A 26,401-nucleotide genomic window follows, 5' to 3' on the forward strand; every position below is an offset into this window, starting at 1 on the left:
CAGGAGCTGCTAAGAGGATGCTGCTGTAGTTTATGAAGGGGAAAACATCCACGGAAAGGCAAAAAATAGAAAATTTTTCAAATCTCTTCTTAGTCGAGACCCCAAGGACAGCTGCTAGGTGGGATTTCAAATAGAGCCTCCACCAGGCACACAGGTTTGGGATTGTGCAACTCTCCCATGGCTGCAAAGTGAGTCAGGGCCAGAGCACGACCACCCCACAACTGCTCCATGACACCACATTTTCTCTATTGCTTCATCCACAGATTAAACAGGCTGCACTACATCTGCTCCTGTGTGTGTAACGCTGACAAACACAGCCCATGTGTTTTAAATCTTTGAGTCAAATTGTTGTGTTTCAAAATGGAGAACTGTGTTTCTGACTGATTGAGTTGTGGCACGGGGCACTGGCAGTTAATTGCTTCTTTATGATTGCCCCGGTCCTGCAATGAATTCCAGCTTCCCAGGAGCCCCGTGGGACTGCACAGATCAGGACCAACTTGCTCTGATCTGCTCGAACAGACTTGTAATGAGTGCTACCTGGTTTTAAATGAAATGGGTACTTAGTGACATGCAATTCTCTTTCTTTGTCACGAATACCTTTAATCCGTGTTTGGGAGCGCCGGGGGGGGGACTCTGTAAGCGTGCTCAGCTCTCTGGCTGTTGGTACCATGGTCCCAGAGCTCCGACGTTTCCCGCTGGCAGCAGCAATGACACGGCTGAGTTCATTCTGCTGCCTTCTCTGTCAGTCAGTTGGAGTCTTGCTGTGTTAGAGACAGAAACGAGAGAAGAGGGGGAACAATTTGTCAAGATAAAAGCGCAAATCATGGGAGAATTAAGTGGTTTAAACTTTATAAACTTCCTGAAACTCTCTAGGCCCTAAGCTTAAGGTTTTTAGATCGATCAGCAGGAGAGATGCAGCAAGAAGCCGTTGACGTCACCCAGAGCCCTGTGGCAGGTAAGTCGGGGTGGCCGCAGCAGGCGTTAGCCGCCGGTGTGTGCTGTGTTGTGCAGGTGGCTCTTCGCATCCGTCCTGTCAGCGCAGCCGAAGAGGAGGAGGGAGCTGCCCTTGTTGCCCACAGAGTGGGTGAGCAGGTGAGCTGGGGTGTTGTGCCTGGGCTGCGCGGTGAATTACCCTGCACAGGGACCAGGGACCCTGCCGGGCGTCATGCCCGCCACCATGAAGTCCTGGCTCTGCTGGCTCACACACAAACCCTTGTTTTCAAATCCCACAAAACTCCTGGCCTTGCTGTGACACAGCAGGGATGCAGCTTCCCGTGCAAACCGCACCGCTTATCTCCAGCTCTGCATCTTTCATCTCTTGCTTCTCTTTTTAAGAGACTAGGACTGCAGGTGGTCCCCACACACTTTTTCTCCATCTATTCATGTATTTTTATTTTACCTTTGTTATTTACCTTCTTTTCCAATCTAAATCGCATTATTTTCTATCATGCTTCAGCTGATCTTTCTTTGAACTCTTTCTGAATGCACACTAATTTTGTAATATCTTGCCTCTCTATGCGACAGTCAAATGGTAGCAGCTCTCTGAAGCATGAATCTCTCTTTCCTCTTCATGGATTATCTTACAAATGTGTTTTTTAAGGTTTAACACCTTCCTGCTAAACCATCCTTTTATTTTTATTTCTTTTCTGGTTTGAAAGTAGCCATGAATCTCACAAGGATAACAGTCTTATTTTTATACCGTTAACTCAGACTTGCATCATCTGCCCCAACCTCTGTTTTCTCTAATAGAAATCTGGGAAGGAAATGTGCGTTACATTAGTCTGAGCAACTTCTATCCATGAGAATTAGTTTCTCTTAATAATGCAAATAACTGTAATTATGAAAGCAAATTAATTGACTGGGCGGCTGAAGTACCTAGATTTCTTGGTGTATTTTGATTTACATCATGTTCCCTGCTATTTTTACTCCCAGCCTAACTCGTTTAGAGCTGCTTCTGTCTATTAATCCTAGCACAAAATTGACTGCATTAGTGTCTTGTTATGTTTTAATGCTTCCACGCAATAGAAAAAGATTTATGCGCTCAGAATACTGCGAGTTAAACAAGGTGTCAGCCCCAGACTGGAAGAGAAGGACTCTTTCAGATGCGCAGATACACTGCAAGCAATATTTGGACCTTACAAGCGCTCAGTAAAAGGGGCCTGAAAGTGTTACGGAGCACATTTCTAAAGGAAACATGCCGACCTCATTCTCCAAGCTCAGCTCCTGGCTGTCACGCTTGGATATGCACATGATTACGTGTCAGCTCATCTTTTGCAGGCAAATGCCGCTGCTGCGGATAAACCAGGAGTTCCTTTCAGAGTTTGTTCTTGTGCTGGACCCGTGAAAACGGAAGGCTTTTTTTAGAAGTAATTCTGATAACTGAAGACTTGCAAGTCAAAACTAGAGATACTTACTAAAAACTTAGCAGAAAATGTGAAAGAAAAAGAAAAAAACCCAAAATACTGACATTTCCTGAATGCCCATGGACACTTGTACTAGGTAATTGTCTCTCTCCTGTGTCTGGCACACCAATGCAGTTACTGTGTAGGTCAAGTGGTGGTTGATCTATGCTCTAATTGCTTATCTCATGATCTGTTTACCTGAGAGAGTGAAAACTGCTCTGGAGTAGGAGGCACAGGCTTCTCTGTCCCTTCCCCTGAGGTCTGAGCATCTCTTTATGAGCCATTTCAGTGAAGGAGAAAGAATATCGCTCTCCGCAGTAATTGTACACCATGATAACTATGTACCAAAATAGATCTTAAGGGACAGAAAAGAAACGGAACCAGTTCTGTAACCTGCTGTAAGTCCTCTCCCCACCTTGTTTTTTCCTTAATAATAGCCAGAAATGGAATGAAGTTTCTGTCCTTGAGCAATGCAGGCATTTTTATTAGTCCTTCTGCAGTAAAGGATTTGGGAGATGACTTAGGGCATTTTTGCTTCTGAGGAAGTTAACTATTTTCTTTCACAGCTTCTCTGTCTGAATCTTGGCTGAAAATTGAGGTGGGAGGTCCTGTGCCCCTCCTGCTTGCATGGGGGCTGGTTGGGTGTCGTGTCCCCACCACGGCTGCTATTGCCCGACACCAGCGACCGTTCCACTGTACAACAGACCTGCAAAGCATTTTGCAGCAGCTACTGTTTTTCCAAATTGCAGATGTTGTGACATCGGTTGCAAAACAAAGCTTGTTGGCCCCAGCGTCGTGCATTCAAATGTCTTCCACGCAAAGCTGTAGTGAAATGTTCCTCTGGCCAAGACGTGTGATAGTGCTGTAAGAAATCCTGACAGGCTGTGAACCAAACCCAGACATAACAGTTGTTCTGACTTTATCTTGTAACAGGGGGTGGTCCTGATGGATCCAAGTGAAGATCCAGATGAGATCTGGCGAGCTAACAGATCCCGAGAAAAAACATTTGTATTTGACATGGTATTTGATCACAGAGCAACTCAGGTAATGTCCTTCCCTTTTTTTTAACCAGAAGGCTTAAGAGTGGAATTGTTTCTCCTGCTTAGATTAATGTTTTTGGCAAGTGAGTAGAACTGCACATCCCAGAGGCCCCATGTCACCCAGATAAAAGGTGACAGAAAGGGTCATCAGGCGCTGGAATAAGCTGCCCAGGGAGGTCGTTGAGTCCCCATCCCTGGAGGTGTTTAGAAGATGGGTAGACGAGGTTCTCAGGGACATGGTTTAGTAGCAGATAGGAATGATTGGACTCGATGATCCAAGAGCTCTTTTCCAACCTGGTGATTCTATGAATCTATGATGGTGCTGAAAGTGAGAGGACTGGGAGAGTTTTCCTGTTGTCAGAGAAGCAGGAGGCTCGCAGTCCTCAGTCTGTCTCTCCCCTCTGCACCAAGACTCCCCAGATGCCACACACCTGAGCGGTGATGAAGAGCTTTGTCTCCTGAGGTCTCCAGTGAATAAGATCATTGTCACACTGCTTGGCTCTGTTGCTCACGCACTTCTCCCCTGTGCCCTTTTTGTTTTAGGGGCTCATGAAGTGAGCTCTAGTGCCCTGACTGAGCTGTGTTTTGCAGACGGGCGTAAGGTGCAGGTGGAGTTCATCAGCATCTGCATTTTATGATCACAGTGATGTCACTGCAGCCGTGCTTGTCACATGCAATTTGGTTGCCTTTGTTTTCTCTTTCACATCAAAGTTCAATATAGCACCCTTATATGCTACCCAAGACATTTCTGGAGGCCCAGCAGTACTTCTCAATAATGGGACAAGGTCAGGGAGAGAATTTACTCCGTTCTTCAGCAGACACAAAGGAAAAACAAAGCACTCCATGTTTAGAGTGCAAGAAAATAATCAGATTTAAGGAGATTTATTTTAGTAAGCTCCTGCATCTTTTCTGCCTTTAGAAAATTCAATAAACCACTGTGTTTTCTGCTCATTTTGACGACGTGCCAAAATTCAAAGGGTTCATGAATTGTTCTAAAACCCAGGAAATTTGTAAAACAGACTGAGAAAATCATGGGGAATGCAATTAGGTATAGATTGTTTGGACAGCCGTTATGCCTGACCGTAAGTTTATGCTTTTTACTGGATTAGGAGGAAGTGTATACATCCACGACTAAAAGCCTGATAGAGGGAATAATTTCTGGCTACAATGCAACCATTTTTGCATACGGTCCAACAGGTAAAGTAGTCCCTGTCTCCATACTGCTCCAGATGTATAAAATGTATTCATTCAAACCAGAAATGATCTACAAAGCAAATTAATCGCTTACTGTTGAGGACAAGACTGAAGCCTAAAACAGCATTCTCATCAGAAAGCATGGATCTTCTTTAATGCTAAAGTAATAGTAAAGCTGCCCCGTTTGCTAAGTCACCTAATTGGGGTGAGATTCAGTGAGACAAACCTGCTCATTAAGAGGGAGGAGATGAGGGTAATGCTGGAGACTGATCTCAGGAGAACAGGTACAGCTCCAGAAAGCACCTATAAGCTACAGACTATATGAAAATATATGTCTGCCTTAGCGCTGAACACCTAGTTGGGCTGTTAACCTACCTCTGCCCATCTGCAAGTCTGCTTCCTACCCATATTGGATGGCACATGCTGTGTCTTTCCCACAGCATTGTCATTGTGGGATGAGAAATGGGAGTAATTGGGGGCAGTTTGGGTCTGAAGGACAGAAATCAGAAGGAACTCAGGTTGTTTATCATGGAAACTTGCTCACACAGGAGATGGTCTTTGGTCTTCTTTGTATCTTTAACAGGAGCAGGAAAAACCTACACGATGCTAGGGACGGACTCTGAATCAGGGATTTACATTCGCGCTCTCGATGACCTCTTTAAGGCCCTTGAAGCTACCAGCGAGGAGGTGGATTACACAGTGTCCATGTCCTACCTGGAGGTGAAATCTGTGTTGCCTTGGATCCAGGCCCTGCGGGAATTCACCAAGCCCCTGGGATCAGGTGTAATGGAAATGAGGTGTACAAGTCTGTCCATCACACAATGCTCCCCTCGGGTTGTACAGCTCCAATCTTCCCTTCTTCTCTTCCACCCTAAAGAAATAAAGCATCAACTCAACCTCTTCGCAGATCTCAGGACTCAATGCTAGTCTCACACCAACTCCTTGTTTCCTACCCTCAGATCTATAATGAAGTGATCCGTGACCTCCTGAACCCATCTTCAGGATTCTTAGACCTGAGAGAGGACTCCAGAGGCAACATCCAGATAGCAGGAATTACAGAAGTCTCTGCTACAAATGCTCAGGAGGTACCTGGGGCTGTGGTCCATAGTGAGGAGGAAGGGAGGGGGATTGTGCTCGCAGACAACAGTGCTTTAAAATTTCTTGACACTTCCTCATTTCTCGTGCCTTACTTGGTAGCAAGGACCTTGTGTAGCAGGACCTGGGTGGAACTGGATTAATACAATGAATTGTATGGAAAGGGCTAATCATAGAGCCATGTGGATGGCGAAAATCCCCAGTTAACCCCCTGCTAGCCCTGCTTCCCTGGAAGTACAAACACCCTGCTAGCACAAGTGGGACCAGAGTTTGCCTGCACCCTGGGTGTCTGAGTCAGGCTGCTGATAGTCATGGTGTGGCTGGGGCAGAGCTGTACGTATCTCCGTGCTCTTCTGCATCATTTAGATCATGCAGCTGTTAACAAAAGGAAACAAGCAGCGCACCCAGGAACCCACTGCTGCCAACAAGACGTCCTCCCGCTCGCACACAGTGCTCCAGGTGACAGTGACGCAGAAAAGCCAGAGGAAAGCAACCGGCGAGGAAATGAGAATCGGAAAGCTTTTCATGGTTGACTTGGCAGGGTCAGAGAGAGCAGCCCAGGTATGATGGAGCTCAGCAGCTTTTGATGAGACCAGTCTGGATTCCTTGGCCTGTCGTGCAGGGTTTGCATGTATGTTCTTATCCCTTGGAAAACAACACTGTGTGTTTCTCTCTTGCTTCAGAGCAGTAGTTTGTACCTGAAACGGCCTAAACATAGACAAAGTTTGATAGTGTTGGTAATATCTCTTATTAGACCAAATAGTATCATTGGAAACATGTAAACTAGTGCTTGGGTGCAGCCTTTTCTCAGGTCTGAAAGAGCAGCATCAGATTTCACATCTATAAAGAAACTGATATCTGTCAGGCAGAGATCGGCTGGACTGTTAGAGAGAAAGCTGGTACCAGCAGAACAGGATGCTGGTGGGTGGAAAATAAGGCAGCTGACTCCTATGAAAAGGAGGAAACACTGAAACTAAAGGACGTCATTTGAGGGAGGGAGAAATACCCAGTATTTTTGCTGAGACCAGGAATTCTGGAGTGATGTAGTTACCCATTTTATCTTCTAAAGATGGTTTCAGGAATTAACTAATAGCTGATTTTTAAGAACCAAGAAGTTAAAGCTGAGTCATCTCTTTGTAGAAATGCACTCCTACCAGCCCCTATGTACCTCAGAGCCGATTTAACCTTGCCCTTTTCAGACTAATTTTGCAGAAGGCATCGCTTTGTCGTCTGAACCTTTACCCCAGTGATGCCACGCTTCTCCCCCAGGCACGGGCTGAAGTGTGTGTTTGTATATGTCCGCTCTCCCTCCCTCCCCTTCCAACAGACTCAGAACCAGGGCAAGAGGATGAAGGAAGGAGCCCACATCAACCGCTCGCTGCTGGCTTTGGGCAACTGCATCAACGCTTTGAGTGAAAAGGGGGGCAGCAGGGCCCAGTTTGTCAATTTTCGAGACAGCAAACTCACCCGCCTGCTGAAGGTACTGGACACCGCGGGTCAGCGAGGAGCTGGTGTGTCTGTTGCTGGTATCACTGCCCAAACCAGACAGGGCTTGAGAGCTGACCCCTGATTATATCTGTGCATTGTCTTTATCCAGCTTGGAATGCTTCTCCAGGGTCTTGCATGAGCTTTATGATGTGATCAAGGCTTGACTTAGACTGTGCTGTCCTTGCAATAAGCATGTTGCCTTGTCACCTGTGCTGTTAAGGAAGGACCTCCTATAAGGCTGAGGAAACCCTATAGATTTAGGTCATACATCTCTAAGCTTACAGGTGATGCGTGACGCTTTTCCAGTTTTTAGTGAACTTACTGTCTCTGAATGTTTCATCCCATCTATAAGAGTGGGCTGAAATTGGCCAATAAATCTGGATGTTGTTGGGGCTGGAGGGAGACTAAGAGTGGCTGCATGCTCCCATAAGGTGCCACTCTCTTAGGAAAACAGAAAATTTGCAGACACAGTCTTTGCTACACTGATTATTTTATGGATACTTTACAGCTTAGTTTATGAACCTCACCTCAGGCCTTAGTGCTGAGCTACTGCTGTTGCTGCCTGACAGATGTATTTTCTAGAGGATGACAGGAAGGAGAAAGGATGGAGAAAAAGGCAGGTTTCCATGGTGAGCAGTATCGAGAAGCTGCCAACGTATTTGTGGAAATTGCCATTTTCTTGCAAAAAATCTTCTTTTGTAGAAAGCCTGATTACTTATTGATTTAGCTGTTGATGGAGAGAGGGCTTAATGAATGGTCTTTTACCAGCACTTCCTTCACTCCTAACTGGGATTCTCCACCAGAATCTCAATGAACTGCAGGGTTACCCAGCCCCAGTGGTTACCACCAAGCAGCAAGTCCCTGTCTTGTCCATACTGACCACATCAACGCTGCATCCCTGCAGGACTCATTAGGTGGCAACAGCAGGACTGTTATGATTGCACATATCAGCCCAGCCAGTACCTCCTTTGAAGAATCTCGAATGACCTTGATCTATGCCTATCGAGCAAAGAACATCAAGACACAGGTAAACGAGCAAACAACTCACAATGGGGTGAGAGTTAGAGATTAAAAGCTTGCAAAGTGGAAAGAGAAGATGTAGTGGATGAAGGAAGAACAAACTTTGTGGGGAGGAGGGCAGAGAAGGGTGGTATAAAAGCTCAGTGTGAGTGATAGAAGAGAATAAAAGCAGACAAAGGCAACAGTGGAAAGTCAATTGTGTGGGTTGTGGATGGGAAGAGGAATACCAGGGTCAAAACAAGGGAGCAGAATAATGGAAAGGTAGAGGATGATGTGCCCAGTATGGACCTGGAACGATGGGTGAAAGATGTCTATTGGGAGGGCAATGTGTGGGAAATATCCCAATAGGGATGCTGGACCTGGAAGAGGAGCTGAAGTGTTGCAGAAAGGAGGAATAAAATGGAGAGGCTTGTGGAATGAAGGAAGACAAACAATGATCTACAAGAGGGTTTTCATTCTTTGTGGATCTCTGTTTTCCCTGTGGACACAAGATCCCTGTTTTTTTTCCTGTTAGCTTTTGGGAATTTCCCAGACTTAGGGAAAACCACTAATCTACTGTCTTCCCCGCTCACGAGGGCAAATTCTTCCCCACCACAGGATTCAGTGCCCCTCCAACCAAAATCACAGCTTTGTTTGCAGCTATTGTACTAGTAAAGAACCATCAGACAAACGCTTATGTATTTTGGCTCACCAGGTAAAATGTAACCTGCTGAACGACTCCTGCCACATGGACCAGTACAGCAGCATCATGGCAGATCTCCGCAGGGAGACCGAGCATCTGAAAGAGAAGGTCAAAAATCAGGAGAAAGAGAAAAACAGGGTCAGCACCAGTCCTGGGGACCTGCAAGGTAGGGCTGGGAGCAAGAGCTGTTCTGGGGTATCTGGAGGGGAGAGGATCTGCGTGGACTGATTGTGGTAGCGCTTGGTGGGTGTCCATGCAGACGTAGCTGGGGGGACCCAGTTCAGCAATGCGGAGTGGAGAACACAATCTGATGGGCAGGGGAGGCAGGCAGGGGACCTGACGTTGTTTTTCTGTGTGAGCCTGTCTGGTGTGCTATGTGATCTTGGACAACAAGTTCAACCTTCTCAGCACCTTCCTCAATTTTAAAAAGTGTTACATTTCACAAACTTGCCCTTGAAAAGAACTTCGGCATCAAGTGGTGGCATTTGCTGTGGGAAGTCCTGACTCTTACAGAGACGTGACTGAGTTTGTAGCCTGCATCATCGTGGGCAGGACACAAAGCTCTGCTGTATGGTTCATTGCACTTAATTAAAAAAAATGTAATAGGAAGAGGGGCAGTGCGAAGCTTTGAAAATGTTGATTGTTCTGCCCTGGGGAATTGCTCCTTTTGTCAGTGAATCTGGCAAGGAATGAAATAAAAATAGGCAAGTACTCCAACAGAAAAGATGCAAGGTATGATAAGCCCCTGCTACAGATACCCTAGGTCATTTCTAGATAACAAGCACAGGAACCCGATATCTTTTTATTTTTGGTGGGTGGAAAGGGGGAAGAGATGTTGCTGCAATGCAGCATCCTCTTGACACTCACAAAAGCATTATCAATGAGACTTATTTATCGCTAATAATACAATCATAAAGAAACATCAATTTTCTTAATTTAAAGAGACTGCAGAAGGAAGCAGAGTCCTACAAATGAACACCTCGTAACACAAAGACTGAGTGGCTTGGTCCCAGAGTAGTTTTGTGAGGACTTGGCAGAAGTTTACCTGGTTTAAGATTAGGTCAGAAATATCTTCTCCTGCAGCTGGGAGGCACCAAGGCTCTGAGGCACACAGCGGCCAAGTAATGAATGTGTTGCGAGCACAGCTGGTGGGGGCTTTCAGGGAGCAAATGGAGACGCGTCGCAGCCTTATGGAGCTGGAAAACACCAACATTGAGTTGCACATCGATACCTGCAGGCACCTGCTAACAATCACTGAGTGAGTAGTTGCTTACCTTTCAGCACAGTTTATACATAGACCTCCAAACTCACCGTGAGGAATGACAATACCCCATGATCCCCCCAAGAGAAATGACAAAAGGATGAGATCAAACGTGGGTTTGAGATTTACCTATGGGATGAGGGAAGACTTGGGAGAGTGGTGGTCTGCAAAAGTTACCCAGAGATTTAAGGTTGATTAAGTCCATGTGACAGTAAGCCTTAGATTAAGGTGCTATATTTGCAACGGGTGATTTCTGCTGTTGAGGAACACATTTCTAATCCCTCCTGGTGCTTGTAAGGAGACTGCAGCCTGCAAATGGTGCTGCACTGCAGTGCAATTGCCTAATTTAGCTCTGTAAGGCAACCAGCTACTTCTAGCATCAAGTTTAAGTTCAAGACTGAAAGTATAAATGGTAAACACCTCAACTCTATTTGGACCTTATTCTGGACTTGTGTTTTAATGGAAAACTAGATAGCAGTGCAAACTGGAATTGTTGTTTTTTTCTGTGGTCCAGTCACTCTGTTTGTGGTTTCCATGCAGATGCATCACATCTGAGCATGACTTCATGTCACAGAAAGCAGCAGCATCTCTTTCTTCTGGATAAAACTATAAGCAGGTGTCAGTCCCCTCTCATCATTGTTAGTCACCCACTTAATGCCTCTATAATTTTATAGTCCGTTAGGATTTGGGTCATTTGCATTTAAAACAGTCTTCAGGACATTAAAGATATTCAACAAGTTCCTATGAATAGGCAACAATTTGTGATGAAGAGGGGAACAGCACTGCTCTCCTTGCCATGGAAAGATCACATAGGAGGCTTGTCTTACAGAGCTCCAAATGGGAGGAAGCTCATTATGCTCTTTTGTGTGACTTGTCCATAGAATTGTTGAGGTTGGAAAAGACCTTTAAGATCACTCTGTCCAACAATTAAGATTATCAAGTCCTGCTCCAGAGCAGCCTGGACTAATTAGTTCTGCTGTTGCCATGCAAGAAGTTGGACAGATACAAGGAAGGGCTATGCACGCATCATTAGAGTCATGTCACGATGTCCCAGAGGTTCCTTTATTTTCTTGCTGGCAGCTGGGAACGAGAGAAGGCTCAGGGTGCATGCAAGTATGACAAGCCAGCAAAGGAGGAGAAAGATGAAAACAAGGAAGGAGATATCCCAGATTCACCTGAACCTCATGAAGTTACAGTAGCAAGAGAAGAGATCAACCTGCTGCTGGCAGAACAGCGCAAGATGGTGGCCCTGAAGGTGAGGAGGTGAAGGTGCCTCTACGGTGGCAAATCTGACCTCTGCCCAGCGGGTGCTTAGGGGCGGGGTGGCAGCAGCATCACTCAGAGAGGTTCTTCTGGGTTTGCGCTAGCACCACAAAAGCAGTGTGGCACCTGTATTGCAGCTGGACGTCTAAATACCTTGAGCTGCTGAAGGAATCAGCGTGGGAACATTGATGTTTGTATCCTTCCTCTGTCCCCATTTATTTTTTAGGATGAGAGAAAAATCACAAACTCGCTGCCTGGGTTTGCCCACTCATAAGTGAGATAATTCTTCCCTTTTCCACCTTCAGGAATGTCTTGAGAGTTTGTCACTCACTGGTTGTTCACTACTTTGGTAATCACTTTTAGTGGTTATTTTTATGGTAGTGAATGTTAACGCCTTGGGAGTTCCTCTAGGCAAGGACTGTGCATCTGGATGTATCTGCCATGACTGAAACATGGTAGCTCCTAGTAGGATAAGCTAAATACTTTTTGTAGATGTTCCCTGATTCTCAGCATGAAGGATGCAGCACAGATTTGTTCAGATGCCTTTGTTATCCCAAGAAGCCAAAGTGCCTTGACAACCCCCATCTATCTTTTTCAGACAGAGCTGGAGCAGCGCTTGGCAAGTGCCAAAGACAAAGCTTCCCAGATGGAGGAGTTTTTCCCCAGACAAATCTCCACTGAGGATCAGCAGGAGGTGCTAAGGCTCCCCTACAGAGCCCATGAGCTTGAGCTTGGCAACACAGAGTTGCAGGCAAATACACTGTACAAGGACAATCTATTGTGCCAGAAGGATTTTGTGATCCAGCAATTGCAGCAGCACATGCTACTCTGTGAAGAAATTATTCAGCAGCAGCAGATGCTGATAAAAGGTAAAGCAGCATCTTTGCTCCTGCTCTGTCATTATCTCTGAGCTTTGTTTTCAGATACCGAAGTGGAGAACAATCCACTCGAAAAGCCCTGCCTTGGATGTCATGACTCTACAGTTCTCAGCTGTCTATCTAGGAGTGATCTTTAGCTCTTCCTCCTCACCTCTGCTCCAGCCCAGAAGATTCCTGTCCCAGAGGCGCTGGTGAGGCTACACCACTTGCATCAATCTGAGCTGAAGGAGGGGATGCTGAACCACCTGCTTCTGCTGCATTCATTGATGTCCAGCATGCTCAGGGTAAGGCAGAGCAGACCATTGTGCTGGAGAATCCACTGTCCCTCGATCTTGGGTCATGCCCATAGATGCATGCACACCCAAAGCCTGCTGGTGTCCTGATGCCAGTCAGGAGCTTTGTTTATGAACATGTCTCCTTAGAGCTCTGCTCTCCTTTCCTTTGATTTGGACAATTAAAAAGGCTTTTTAAGACAGAAAAGGACCCAGGCAGGGCTGTGCATGAGCCAGCATGTTCATCCTCACAGATTCTGTTGTGTTAGTTTGAAAATAACTGGCTTGGTGGCAAACAGAAAAGCAAATAGCCAAATATACAACTCTCCAAGCGACTACTGGAGGAGACCATCCTCTCTGGAGGCCTCTGCTGGCTCATGGCACAGGTGATATTGCGGTCTTCATGTCTTCCTTGGAAGAAAGGAAGGATTCTGCTGGCCCCTTTGTCTTAGGAAAACTTCTGTGTGTTTTGAGATACTAAGGGTCTGCCAGGAAATTGCCAGTCTTCAGCAGGGATTCCGAGCAGCAGCGTCTCGTTTGTTATGATTGCCTGGGATAAGTGGGGCAAAGAGCTGTGTTTCACCTCGAATAATAAACTTAAAATTCATTATGTTGTTATGTAAGAGATTAAACTACTGTGGATGCCCTTAGAGGGAAGCTAATATCAGGTGTCTGGAACTATGGAAAAGCACATGAGTTATCAAGAACAATTTTGTGACCACAGGCTGGGAGCCAGGGCTAGAGGGGAGGGGCTTTACAGGAGGAAAAACTGCCGAGGATCTCATTCTTTCCTCTTTCTGCAGCCCCACAACAGCCACTCTCAGATTCTAAGTCTACGTCCGGATCTAAATAAAGATGAAGTCAGACAGGGTCCATCTGAGAACATGAAGGATCTTCCCTGGGCAGTGAAGTTTGACATACCTTCCACCACTCTTGAGTCAGACAGGTAATGTGAACCTTTCTCATTATTAGACTTATTCTCTAGGGCATGGGGACATAGCAGCTCCCAGCCAAGTCCCCAGAGCTGTGTGGTATCAAACTGGAAGAACCTCCAGAAACTGGAATCTTTAAGAAAAGCGTTTCCTGGAGTACTACTCTTGGAAAGTATCTCTGTATTTTAGCGGGAGCCCCCTCTGCAGTGAGGGCTATGGGAGGTGTTTGGATTTGTTTCTGTTGATTGGCAAGAATTTAAATCAAATAAAGCAGTAAAGTGCATGACAACCTCTCTCCTTCATGAATCCTGTAGCCCTTCCTCGCTGTGTTCCTTAGTACCATGTTTACCAGGCTCTGGCTTTCCCAACAGCTTGAGAGCTCTCATCTAGACATGTTTCATCTCTCTAAGTTAATAAAGGGCCTGTGCTTCCATCTGTTAACCTCTTGGCATATTCTTTTTACAGTGGAAGTTGCAAATCACCTAAAACTACGCCTTGCGGGAAGAAGGGGTCTCTGGATTCCCATCTCAGCCCAACTTTCTCTGTTTTGCCAAAAGGCCCAGTTCAGCAGGTCAGTATGGTAGGAACTGAATTCACGGCACAATTGTCGTGGTAAGTTTCTGTAAGCTCAATAACTTTAGTCTTTGGCAGTGCCCTTGACCTCCTGCCCAAACAGAAAGCTGAGCCAGTCAGGAGGGAAGGGAATCTTTATGGTACAAGGTGACAACAATCAGAGGTGTGAGAAATAAACCCTGCGATTAACTCAGCTCGGTGTCTTTCAGTTCTCCAAAGCTAAGCACTGGACTCCTTCAAGCCCCAATACGGACAAAGTTTGTGAGAACCGACTGCGCCAACCTAGACCCTTCACTCAGTCTAAAGCTGCGAGTAGCACATCCATTGCCACAAAGGTCAAAGTTCCTATTGTCCATCATTCAGGTAGGTGTCAAAGAGCCACTGGGGACATCCTGCATTAGCTCTGTTGGAAAAGATGGATTGTCACATGAGAAATAAGCCAAAGTAAAGGCTCATGATCAGAACTATTAGTAATCTGATCTTTTTATATATATATATATATATATATACACACACACACACACATATACAGGATCTAAGTAGCTTTTGATGGTAACAAAGCATACTCTTTACAGGCCACTGCCTCATCTATGACTCTGTAACCTATGGAGAAGGATTAGTGCTCAGTTGGGCTCACGTGCAACACATTGCTGAGCTTGGCCTGGTCATTCCAACAGCTTCACATTCAAACCAAGCCCCAGCAAGAAGGCCGAGACATGACAGGCTGCACTGACCATCTGTCAGATTCAGTTGTTTTGCTTTGTGCAGACACAGAAGGCCAGGATGAGTTTAGGGAAACTGGATACCCAAATCCTATTGAAATGCAGCCAGAATCCTTCCCCGTTTGCAAGGGGTGCTTACTGATGCTAATTAGTATTTCTTACTTTTCTTTTCTCTAAAAATTGTTAACATTCATAGCACTTATAATGCTATAATTTATTTTGGCTGGCTATTAGCAACTTCTGCATTGCAAAATGTTTTAAACAGTGCTCTGCTCTCACTGTTTATAACGAAGCTCTCCCTGCCTTTGACAGAGGGGACTGCGCTAGAGGCACTGCCAAAAGACAATCCTCCTGTAAGCACCATCCAGCAGAGCAGTGCTGACTGTGCCAAAGAACGGGTCCAACAGAAGCAAGGCAAGGGTGAGTACATGAAATACAAGGTTCGCTGGCTTAGGAGGCACTGCTGTATTCTTCAGCACTTACTCTGTTGCAATCTGAACCTAAAGAGCTGTAAACACAACACAAATGGCCCAGCTGGGAAAGCAGTCACGTGGGTAGGGGTTTTACAGCCAAGGCTTAAGCCTTTTTGGTTTTTTTGCAACAGATGACATGGGCAATGTTCCAGAATGAGTTACACTTCATCTCCTTCGTACCCAAAAATAACCTCTTAGTAAGAGAAGATAACATTTTCAGAGGTGTCTATAATCCTAGTCTAATTCATATGTGAAGTACAAAGTTCAATCCGAGTTAGCTGCGTCACAACATATTGCTTCCACCGAAAGCATCGCCTTGGGATTTTTTTAAGGCTACGATGTGAAGATCCTAGCGCCTTTGCCAAATCTCCCCTCCCCAGCCCGTGGCAATTTGCCTCTTCCCCATTTAGACTGGCAATGAGACTCAAATTGATGCATTAGAATCTTGACTAAGTACTTCATCTTCCCTCACTTGCAGAGCCTGCAGATGGTGCCAGCAGTCGGCAAAAGCAGCAGCCAGCCACCCGCTTGGGGAACCGCTGAGGACTAAGTAGAAGTCACTGGGAGAGCAGGATGCTCTACGGCCCCAAGGGATTGCAATTTTGAGACTGCTGGAAGTTGGGGAAGCAAGATACAGAGGGAACATGCCTTAAAATGTATTTTAGCTTCTGTCTTGTGATGCTGAAAAGCAGAGAGAAGGCTAGGCGGGGAGAAAGGACTTTATCCATTGTATATTACTTTTTCCATATGTCTACTGCAAGCCCTTCCTCTGTGTGCTGTAGCTGTTAGCTTCAGTTTAAGACAAAAGGGGTGTTAACAGAGTCCAAGAGAAGAGGAAAACCTCATTTTCCCAGCAATATTCTCCTCCCTGAAGTGTCAGCATGAAAGCCGAGCTGCCCTTTTTTCCTGGGGCACAATATGGATGTCACCCATGCATCCAAAAGGCTCCCTGACTATTAAAACCAAATGTAAATGCCTGAGAAATAGTTTCTCCTTTCCTCCCTGCTGTCCTGAGAAGCTGCGAGGTGTAATGCATGCCTGGAATGCTGTTTGGGTGAGCAGATGTTTGGCTGTGAGAACAGCTAGTGGTTGCTCTAAGCTCTTTTCTGTCTACAGTGCATTTCAGATCCTCCTGCAGTCAGAAGAAGCACCATAGTGATAGGTGAAGACCCTGATAAAAGCTGGCCTGGAGGTAAACTGCAGGGAAGTATGTTTCTTTTTGGAAAAAATGAACCTCCTGAAAGGAGGTTGTAGAGAGGAGGGTGCTGGCCTCTTCTCCCAAGCAACAGGGGACAGGACAAGGGGCAATGGACTCAAGCTGTGCCAGGGGAGGTTCAGACTAGATATCAGAAAGAATTTTTTCACAGAAAGGGTCATCGGGCACTGGAACAAGCTGCCCAGGGAGGTCTCCAGCCAGCAGCATATTCCATAAGGGGCTTCCCTGCTTTTTAAATACGCTGCAAATAAATTGGTTCTGGTCATACCACTGAATAAATAGTGACTCCATGCCCTAGGAAGGAGTGGTCTCCCTCCTAGCTCTGCCAGAGCACCCAAGATGACAATCTCAAGCAGGTTTGTGCATTTTTCAAATGGATGAAGAATGCTTTTTACAGCTGCAGCACTTGCAAAGGTTTTTCCTACGTCCTCCTTCTGACCCGCGTGACACCATGCACGCTTCCTCTTCCTTTATGCCTCTTGCTTTGCTCTCTGTCAGGAAGATGAGGCATAGCTCACTCTAGCAATGAGAAAGCTTAGATTACTTGTGTTTATAAAATGCCTTAAAGCTCTGAGGCAGGGATGCAATGCAACTGCATTAGGTGGTACAGCAAACAGCCAATTTTCCTTATGAAACAGGAAGAAGCAGGAAGAGGAGTGATTGCTAAGTAGGAAGGTCAGGAAAACTTGTTCCCCGAGGCTGACTCTTTCACATAAACAAAGGTATAAAAAAAGGACACACAGATAAAATAAGCACAGACTGTGTGTAAAACAAACCTGTGCCAGCAGATCTTGAGCCAAGCCTGTATTTACAAGACCTCACGTGACCTGCAAGGACTGAAGGACTAAAAGTGAGGGAAAGTGGAGTTTTCCAAGCATATGCATCTCCACTAAATACCTTTGGGCTGAATCACCATGAAAAGCTGCAGTGTTTGGAGCTATTTCATACAAAGAGTGTGACATTTGAGCCAAACTCATCGGTTTGAGGCTTTATCTCTGAAGGGAAGTTGTGTAACAAAGAGAGTGACAATTTGCCAAGACTGTTGTGAAGAGTTGGGAGCTGGGTGATGTGCTAATTTTCCTGTTTGTAAACCCAACATTTTAAGTCTGTTAACAAATGTAAAAATTGGGGATGGAGATCGTAGAGGTGGAACCTGAAAATTCTCACTTAAGGCTTTGATAATTGCTGGAGGTGAGGATGCCGCCATCTCCTTTGCAAAGGGAGACGGAGCTTGTTTTCAGGGCTGGGCCAATGGATTTTCATTTAACTCTTCTCCATCATAAATGATGACTAGCAAAGGGAGCTTCAACTCTTCAAGGCTAGAAATTCTGCTAGAAAAGCTCAGCCCCTATCTATCCTTTGCTCCTAATAAAGACTGCTGCTTTAGAACCCAAAAAGCTGGGTTTTCTTCCACAAAACAGCTCCTGTGTAACAGTGAGCTCCAGCAAGCAGCAATGTTGGGTCTCAGGACTCTGTGTCCATCTCCAGAGAAGGACTTTCTCCACAGCATCCGTAGCTGGCCCTTCCCACCCTGTGCCGGGGGCAGGGCAGGATGGAAATTATTACCTGCACCAGGTTACGGCGGGGCACGTGTCCTCTGCACAACCCATTTAAAATGAGTTTAGGTTAAACCTACCTTGTATAATTGCTCAAAGCGTTTCTCACAGCATTCTGCTTAGGAAACTGTCAGCCTCTGGCCTGGACAGGTGCACACTCTCCTGCGTGGAAAACTGGTTGGATGATCGGGCTCAGACAGTGGTGGGAAATGGAGTTAACTCCAGCTGGAGGCCAGTTACAAGTGGTGTCCCCAGGGCTCAGTGCTGGGTCCAGCCCTGTTCAATGTCTTTATCGGTGACCTGGATGAAGGCATCGAGTGCACCCTTAGCAAGTTTGTGGATGATACTAAGCTGAGTGGAAGTGTTGATCTGCTGGAGGGTAGGGAGGCTCCAAAGGGATCTGAACAGGCTGGACCGCTGGGCTGAGTCCAATGGCAGGAGGTTTAACAAGGCCAAAGGCCGGGTCCTGCACTTGGGGCACAACAACCCTGTGCAGCTACAGACTAGAAGTCTGGCTGGAAAACTGCCTGGAGGAGAGGGACCTGGGGGTGTTGGTTTAACATTAGCCAGCAGTGGCCCAGGTGGCCAAGAAGGCCAGTGGAATCCTGGCTTGTATCAGAAACGGCGTGACCAGCAGGTCCAGGGAGGTTCTTCTCCCTCTGTACTCGGCACTGGTGAGACCGCTCCTCGAGTCCTGTGTTCAGTTCTGGGCCCCTCACCACAAGAAGGATGTTGAGGCTCTGGAGCGAGTCCAGAGAAGAGCAACGAAGCTGGTGAAGGGGCTGGAGAACAGGCCTTATGGGAACGGCTGAGAGAGCTGGGGGTGTTTAGCCTGGAGAAGAGGAGGCTGAGGGGAGACCTCATTGCTCTCTACAACTACCTGAAAGGAGGTTGTGGAGAGGAGGGAGCTGGGCTCTTCTCCCAAGTGACAGGGGACAGGACAAAGGGGAATGGCCTCAAGCTCCGTCAGGGGAGGTTCAGGCTGGACATCAGAAAAAACATTTTCACAAAAAGGGTCATCGGGCACTGGCAGAGGCTGCCCAGGGAGGGGGTTGAGTCCCCATCGCTGGAGGCGTTTAAAACACAATGTAGACGAGGTGCTCAGGGCCGTGGTTTAGTGGCGGAGGGGAATGGTTGGAGTGGATGATCCGAGAGCTCTTTTCCACCCTGGTGATTGCATGAAGAAAGCGTTGGGGCGGGGGCACTCTCGGGGGCTCTGTGGGGCCGCTGGGCCCGGTGTGCGGGGCAGGGGTACTCTCTGGGGCGGTGGGGGGGTCGTGCGGGGGCTGTGAGGGCTCTGTGGGGGCCCTGGGCCCGGTGCGGGAGGTGCCCTCCGGCGGGCGGAGCGGCGCCTGCGCCTGGGCCCCGCGGGGACCCCCCGCCCGGCGTCTCGCGAGAGGCGGCGGCGCTCGGGCAGCGGCGGGACGGGCGGCAGGAGGAGGAGGAGGAGAAGAGGGGGAGGAGAGGAAGGTGCCGCTGCCCGTGCGGGACGGGCACGGCAGGGAGCGGCTGGCGGCGGCTCCGCTCGTCGGCCCCGCGGTGCGGGGAAGCCCCGGGGGGAGGCTCGTAGCGCGGCTCCCACCGAGGCGGCGGCTGCCGGCGGGGGGTTCATCCCGCTTGAACTTCGCGCCCCAAAGTTGCGAGCGGAGCTGAGCTCTGAAACAGTAGGAAACTGTGTTTAAATGGGGTGTTGGCGGGGGGTGGGGGCTGATTGCTGAGCCTGTGCTGGCTCCCAAGTGCCCCGGGGCTCGCCCTGCGCTTGAGGGGCCGGGGGCGGGGGGGGGGCTGGAAGTTGGCGACAAAGGGAATGAACGAACGGGACCTGCCGCCTTTCTGGAGTTTCCCGGTGGGAATCTTAGTAACGCGGTTACTGAGACAATTTAGGGATGTTAAAAAAGAGGCGACCGGTGCTGCCGAGCCCCTACAAACCGGGCTTTGTGGCAGCGACGGGAGGGGAGGCGCTGGGGCAGCTCTGAGGATGGGGATGTTCTTTGCGGGTCTCTAGTTCTGTGCTAAGTTGGGTTAAAACATGCGGTGCGAGCCCTGTTTTTTGCTTACGTTGTGCATTCGTACTGATGTAACCGCTGATGTCATTACGTGGGTTAAAACCTGCTCTGCAAAGGGTGCTGGAGTTTTGGAAAGCTGAGGAGAAGGGATTTATTGAGCCATGGCCAAGCACGTGAAATGAATTTCTGGTTATCGGTACCGCGTCCGTCTGCTTTGGCTGATGGGAGCTCATTCTGCACCTGCAGGAGGTTAAGTTGGTGCCACTTCTCCAGAACCTGCTTATTCCCCAAGCGTAACTGGGAGCGGCGTGTGCTGCAATACGCAGGTAAAGGCAGCCGCGTGGGTTCAGGGGTTGCAGGTGAATGCAGGTGCCTCCTGGGAAAGCATCCATTTGAAAGTGGGGTTTTGTATGTCTTTTAAAGTTCTCATTCTACCTCTTTCTGCCTTCAGAAGTAGGCAAAGCCCAAGCAAGCAACTTGCAATCCTGGATTTTTACGTATTAGAGGGAGTGGGCCCTGGAGGAGGTGGGCTCGTGCTCAGTGCCTGACCTGTGGTGCCTTGTGCTTCCCTGCAGGGAGTTAGGAGCAATGTGAGAGGGACAAGGCTGGGGAAACGCAGAGCAAGAAGAGATGGAATCTCTGCCTGAGTCTTCGGAGGCACGGCCCCTTTGAAGCCATCGCTGTTCATAGAGAGTGCTGCTTGTCCCTTGTCTCCAATATGTTCCGGTGTGTAAGCTCCTTTATTTTCTCTAGGCCTTACTGCTCCTGTATGTGAACTGGAGTTAACTTTCTCTTGCAACGAGAGGCTGCAAGAGAATGTAGTTGTTACTCAAAGCTGAGCAGAGAGGAAGAAAGAGGTGGGAATTACTTAAGCTGGTGTTTGTCCTGAGAACAAACAGTTACAAAAGGGTGGGGAATTGTAAATAAGGCTTCTAAATCCCTAAGGAGTTGCATCTGCAGTACCTTTTGCAAGAAGAGCACTGGGAAGGCATCCCTCCCTTTCTGGTTTTAAATGAGAGTTTGAGACATGGTTATTTGACGTGGCAACCTGTGACTGGAGAGGATGGAACCAGTGACCTCAATCCTCAGTGTCATTCTCTGGCCTGGAATGGGGAGAAGAGTCCTTGGTTCCCACCCGGGCCAAGTTCAAGGTTGGGCATGGTCATGGGATGGCTGCTCAGGGGACTCTGCAGGATGATTATAGCACTTAGTCCAGTTCCCGGTTTGCCAGCATCATGTCACAGAAGCAGCTTTGTGTGGATCCTGGTGCACGTTCTTGTTGGCTAGTGGCTTTGGGTTAAATTTGAATGTAAATTCTTGGCTCCTCCTGGAGGCTTTTCCTTTTGATTCTGGCAAGGGGAGGATGGAGGCGCGTTCCGTCTGATGTGCACAGAGACCTCTAATTTGTGCTTTCAGTGTAGCATCTTCTATGAAGTGGTCAGAAAGAGGATGTATTGTAGTCAATCAAGTAATTATGTTTTGTGCAGTGTTTTTCTCGTGAGGGGGAGTTTAGCTGTGTTACTGCTTTTTTCCAAGGTCTGTCTCTGGCACTGATAGAGTTAATAGAAGCTAAGTAATTTCGATTCTGTGCTGCTCGCTGCTGTGTATCTTGGACAAACCAAACGCTGCCTGCGTGCTGTGTCCTGGAAAGCAGGCTCGAGCCCTTGGGCTGTGCTCAGTAAAGCTACATTATGGTGGTGGCTTTGACAAAGAGCCCTCCTTCCCTTTGCGTGAGGAATATGTGTGCCACACACAGCGCCTCGTTTGCTTCTGTTGCTGCTGCTGAGAGGGTGATCTGTCTGCACCCGGGTGGGACAGCTTTGCAGAAATGCTAGGAGGCTGCTGCACAGCCTGAAGCTGTGGAAGCTGCTGGCTCTAGGGATGGTAGAAAGGGATGCTCCGTGCAGCTCTCTGGGCTTGATGCATTCCAGCCAGCCTAAAGGTTTCAAACAGCATTGGACACCCAGTGTGCTAGGGATTATGTGCGCAGTGGGCGCCCTATTCATCCAGAATAGGAAGGAATCCTTGCCCCGAACAGTTAACAGTCTTGAAAGCAAGAACAGATTCAGGCAAAATGCAAACCCAGAAGTGTGCCAAGCAGTAGGCTTGGCAGTGTCACTCCATTATCTTCTGCTGTTGGACTGAGAAGCTTGGCCTGAAGTGCTGACGCACATACGTAATTTGCCCCTTCTTTAGCTCTGTTCTCATCTCTCTGGGTGTTTCTTCTTAGATTTGCTCCGTCCTCAATCTTGTCAATCTAAACATAGAGAATTGCTGCTGAGTAATACCTGCTTCTTGCTCTGCAGAGTGCAAAGTGTTATGTCTGCAGTTCCTCCAGCTGCTCTTCACATGTAGTGTAAGAGCATGCCTCCAGGAAACGCAGTGTTTGGTGTTGCAGTGCAAAGCCGCGTGTTAGGCTACAGCCGCACTGAATTTCTGGCTCTCCCTTCCTCCAAAATGTAAATAAATACACCAGGGTGGAAAAAACCTAAACTTTCGGTTCTGTGTTTTATGTCTTTTGGGACAAGCTGAGCTAAAACTCTGAAACGTAACCATGTCCGATATCATTCCTGTTTGTTACTTAGTTCTGCTTTAATGCTTTTAGTTTAGTGTTTGAAACCAGGACTTTGGTTGTTAAAATCTGGTATCCCTGAGGTGTAAACACAACCACACAGATTGCTTTTGAGTCATTCAGTGCAAGGCTTCTGTGAACTTCAAAGGTGCTAAGCACATTTCCCCTGGGAAATTTCACATATCTGGACTCTGATTCTTCTCGTCCCTGGACGGGGTGGGTTTAGTGCTGTTCAAGGGTGTCGTGTGAGTTAGCTGAGGAGTAACCCCTGTGTTTCAGGAAGAAGAGAGAGAAACCCAGTCTTCATTTTGAAAAGCTTTTCAGGGCAGCTCGCCCTGAAGTGGTTTTGTATTTACAGAGCTGGTGTTGGTAGGATTTGTTCTGAAGTGTTAGAAAGCATGAGGATATCTGCAGAGAGGGGGAGGCTGGTGTTTGGTACATCTAGGTGCTGTTCTGTGTTTATAATTGGGGCCTGGACTGTACCTGGAGGGAAGGAAGGGATTGGAGTGACTCCTTTTTGCTTGTCTTTTGACTTTAAACCTTGCAGAGAGAGACTGTAAAACAGTGAACCTGGCTTCTATCAGGACTGTATCCCTTTGGGGTTTTTTGTAGAACTATGTGTGTAATCTCTGTTCTTGACAAAATGAAGTAGCTACCAAGAAAGGTCATAGAGATGTTATCTCCTGGGTGCCTTCCACAGATTAGATAAGGTGCTGTGTTCAGGTCAGTGATTTCTCTCAACAGGAGTTTACTTTAGCCACTGAGCACCCCTTCTTCCTCTTGTGTGTTAGATGTGTTTAAAAATCAAGGAGATCTGAAAGGTAGTTGGCTCTACGTACTTTCTGCTTATAGTTGTATTTTTTAATATTCTCAAACTTCCCTTTGTAAAATCTAGGTCTGAAATCTTTGTTTTATTTATTTAAAAAATGAAAACAGAGCTTCTCTTGAAATCACTTGACTCTAAAAGCATGAGGTTCATAAAAAACCAGACATGATTGTTATAGAAACTGGTAAAATGGCAACACATTATGCTTCCTTTTGGCCAGTCAGCTCTTCTCTGTGGAGTCTTCATAGGTACATCAGACTCAAAGCTCTCCCCATGCGGAAATGGATGGTCAGCCTCCTGATGAGTCTTAATTATGCAAGGTCATTCTCTCCAAACCAGAGTGATTAAGAGCTTGACTAACTTTTTTTCTGGTACCTTTCCAGGCTCGTGGTCTGCGGCACCATGCTGGATCCCAAGCCTCACTCTGCAAGCCGGAGGTGAATCCAGGTGAAAGCCAGCTGTCACATTAGGTCTCAGGATGACCAAAGCACGGCTCCTCCGTCTCTCTGTGGTGCTGGTCTCGATCTTCATGATCCTCCTGATCATTGTGTACTGGGACAATGTGGGAACAGCTCACTTCTACCTGCATACGTCCTTCTCCAGGCCTCATTCCTCAGGAGCCATCTCTGGTATCACAGGAGGTGAAGACTGGGAAGCCTTGCCAGATGTGGATGAATTTTTGGCAAAGCTTCTTAGTTCAAGCCTGAAACAGAACAGCTCTATCTCCAGAAAGACAGAGCAGCTACTCGTCCAGGGCTCAAGCAAGCCTGTGGTGAGCAATTTGGAGGAGAACGTGCGGGGCTATGACTGGTCTACACACAATGCCAGAAATAGCTTGGACCAAGAGAAACTGCAGATAGAGAGGCAGAGAACGTTGCGAGAGTTTTGTGCCAATTCCAGCTTCACCTTCCCCACCAAGGAGCGCTCCTTTGATGACATCCCAAATTATGAGCTTAACCACCTGATTGTGGATGACCGCCACGGCATCATCTACTGTTACGTCCCTAAGGTGGCCTGCACCAACTGGAAACGGGTGATGATTGTGCTAAGTGAGAGTCTGCTGGACCAGGGGGTCCCGTACCGGAACCCTCTGGATATCCCCCGGGAACACGTCCACAACACCAGCACTCACTTGACCTTCAACAAATTCTGGCGCCGTTATGGGAAGTTCTCCCGGCACCTCATGAAGATCAAGCTGAAGAAGTACACTAAGTTCCTCTTTGTACGAGACCCTTTTGTCCGCCTCATCTCTGCCTTTCGCAGCAAATTTGAACTGGAGAATGAGGAATTTTACCGGCGTTTTGCCATCCCCATGTTAAAGCTGTACTCCAACCATACTAACCTTCCCACCTCTGTCAGTGAGGCCTTCGGGGCAGGCCTCAAAGTCTCCTTTTCTGACTTCATCCAGTACTTACTGGATCCCAGGACAGAAAAGATGGCCCCTTTCAATGAGCATTGGAGGCAGGTTTACCGCCTGTGCCACCCGTGCCAGATAGACTATGATTTCATTGGGAAGCTGGAGACGCTGGATGAGGATGCTGCTTACCTACTGCAGCTTCTCAAAGTGGACAGGCTTCTTCGCTTTCCCCCCAGCTACCGGAACAGGACTGCCAGCAGCTGGGAAGATGACTGGTTTGCCAAAATCCCCCTGGCTTGGAGGCAGCAGCTCTACAAGCTTTATGAAGCAGATTTTGTACTCTTTGGCTACCCCAAGCCAGAAAACTTGCTTAAAGACTAAAAGTAATTGGGTGGTGGGTGTGGGAGGGAACATCTGAAATACCAAAAATGTTTAAAGCCTCCTCATTTTTGCTTTTAACTCCCTTCCCTGTACAGGTTGGTACAATGGAATATATTTTTTCTACCGCTTCCCCTTCCATTTTTGCAATAATGCCAGAGTCCAGGGTATTCCAGCCAGCTGTGCGTATGCAAAAAAATGCCATTTTTTTTGTTATCTTTTTTTTTCTGGGTTTTCTGTTTTTCAAAATGTCCCCATGTTTTGCAATGGGTCACTGCCCTCGGTCACTCTGCCAGTTGTGTCTTTCAGTAGCTTTTTATTAATACTTTTTTAAAATTAATATATTTAAGATATTTAATATGAAGCGTGTGTCATGGCAAAGGAAGGGAAGGAATAAAAAAAAGAAGTCAAAGAAAAACCCAAGAAATTATGCACCTGCTTCTGTGTGTTGTCTCAGGGTTGCTGTTTCGGATGTCCAAGGTTTGCAGAACACTCGGGTCTCCTTGGGAGCTGGGTTTGTAGTGGTGCCTTCACCAGCTGCATCTGCTGGTGGTCGCTGTGAGCTGGGCTGGAGGCAGATCGGATGGGTCAGTGCCATCTGGAAGGATGCCAGTGCTCTGGGGACGTGGTGAGTGTGATTGTGGGATCTCAGGAAGGAAATGACGATTGGGAGCACTGATGCCAAGCCATGTCGGGTGTTCCAGGACACGCAGGTGGCCAGCACAGGGCCTCTGCGCTGCTTCACCGTTTGGCAAAGTGGTGATGGGTCTGATCTTGCCAAAATAGCTGAGGGTCCTCGGCCCCTCTGTACCTTGCAGTGTGGAGCATCTCCCATGACATGTACTGTTCCAGGACAGCACCTGAGGTTACTGGGGGTTGTGGCTGACCTGGATGGGCAGAGTGTGCTCTTGGATGGACATACTGTCTAGAAATCAGCATCCAGGTTTCACCCAATGTTAGTTTAGGCAGAAACTCAGACCACCATGTGGCACCTGACAACAGGACCGGGCAGAGGTGTGCTGCTCCAGGGCCGGGTCTCTGCTGCAGGCAGTGCAGCTCCCTAGAGAACTGTGCTATGTCCTCATTCCTATGCAGACTTTAAGGGGGTATAGCAGGGATGTAGATGCTTATACCTGGAAGAAGATCTGAAAAGTTCCTTTCAATCAGCAGGTGTCAAGGTGAGCTCCAAGTTCGT

General features: G+C 47.5%; 2 protein-coding genes and 1 long non-coding RNA gene across 3 annotated transcripts; 2 read left to right on the forward strand and 1 right to left on the reverse strand.

Moving 5' to 3' along the window:
• The first annotated feature begins 3,158 nt into the window (after positions 1 to 3,158).
• Positions 3,159 to 16,662, forward strand: LOC138727719 (kinesin-like protein KIF19). Its single transcript, XM_069870452.1, has 17 exons — positions 3,159 to 3,446; positions 4,552 to 4,639; positions 5,220 to 5,356; positions 5,596 to 5,721; positions 6,098 to 6,292; positions 7,059 to 7,211; positions 8,124 to 8,246; positions 8,934 to 9,087; positions 10,005 to 10,179; positions 11,263 to 11,437; positions 12,044 to 12,314; positions 12,486 to 12,607; positions 13,399 to 13,541; positions 13,993 to 14,098; positions 14,310 to 14,463; positions 15,135 to 15,242; positions 15,774 to 16,662. Exons 1-17 carry the CDS (start codon positions 3,348 to 3,350, stop codon positions 15,836 to 15,838), a joined length of 2,394 nt encoding a protein of 797 aa, XP_069726553.1. The 5' UTR covers positions 3,159 to 3,347; the 3' UTR covers positions 15,839 to 16,662.
• LOC138727739 (uncharacterized) lies at positions 5,390 to 7,320 on the reverse strand. Its single transcript, XR_011338612.1, has 4 exons — positions 7,199 to 7,320; positions 6,136 to 6,439; positions 5,590 to 5,855; positions 5,390 to 5,507 (listed from the first exon to the last, which is right to left on the reverse strand). It is a non-coding gene; the product is annotated as an uncharacterized lncRNA (long non-coding RNA).
• A 6,900-nt stretch (positions 16,663 to 23,562) lies between the features above and the next one.
• Positions 23,563 to 25,624, forward strand: CHST12 (carbohydrate sulfotransferase 12). The gene has a single exon (XM_069869889.1). The coding sequence runs from the start codon at positions 23,950 to 23,952 to the stop codon at positions 25,207 to 25,209; it is 1,260 nt and encodes a 419-aa protein (XP_069725990.1). The 5' UTR covers positions 23,563 to 23,949; the 3' UTR covers positions 25,210 to 25,624.
• The last annotated feature ends 777 nt before the right edge of the window (positions 25,625 to 26,401 follow it).

Source organism: Phaenicophaeus curvirostris, chromosome 16 (genome assembly GCF_032191515.1).
Source record: "Phaenicophaeus curvirostris isolate KB17595 chromosome 16, BPBGC_Pcur_1.0, whole genome shotgun sequence".
Lineage (NCBI taxonomy): Eukaryota > Metazoa > Chordata > Aves > Cuculiformes > Cuculidae > Phaenicophaeus > Phaenicophaeus curvirostris.

What these genes read in the sequence shown, in the direction of transcription:
- LOC138727719 (XM_069870452.1), top strand. Translation starts at nt 3,348, where the DNA reads ATGGATCCAAGTGAAGATCCAGATGAGATCTGGCGAGCTAACAGATCC. An exon ending in GCAAGATGGTGGCCCTGAAG is followed by an intron (nt 11,438 to 12,043) that starts GTGAGGAGGTGA and finishes TATCTTTTTCAG; the next exon opens with ACAGAGCTGGAGCAGCGCTT. An exon ending in GCAGCAGATGCTGATAAAAG is followed by an intron (nt 12,315 to 12,485) that starts GTAAAGCAGCAT and finishes CCTCTGCTCCAG; the next exon opens with CCCAGAAGATTCCTGTCCCA.
- CHST12 (XM_069869889.1), top strand. Translation starts at nt 23,950, where the DNA reads ATGACCAAAGCACGGCTCCTCCGTCTCTCTGTGGTGCTGGTCTCGATC.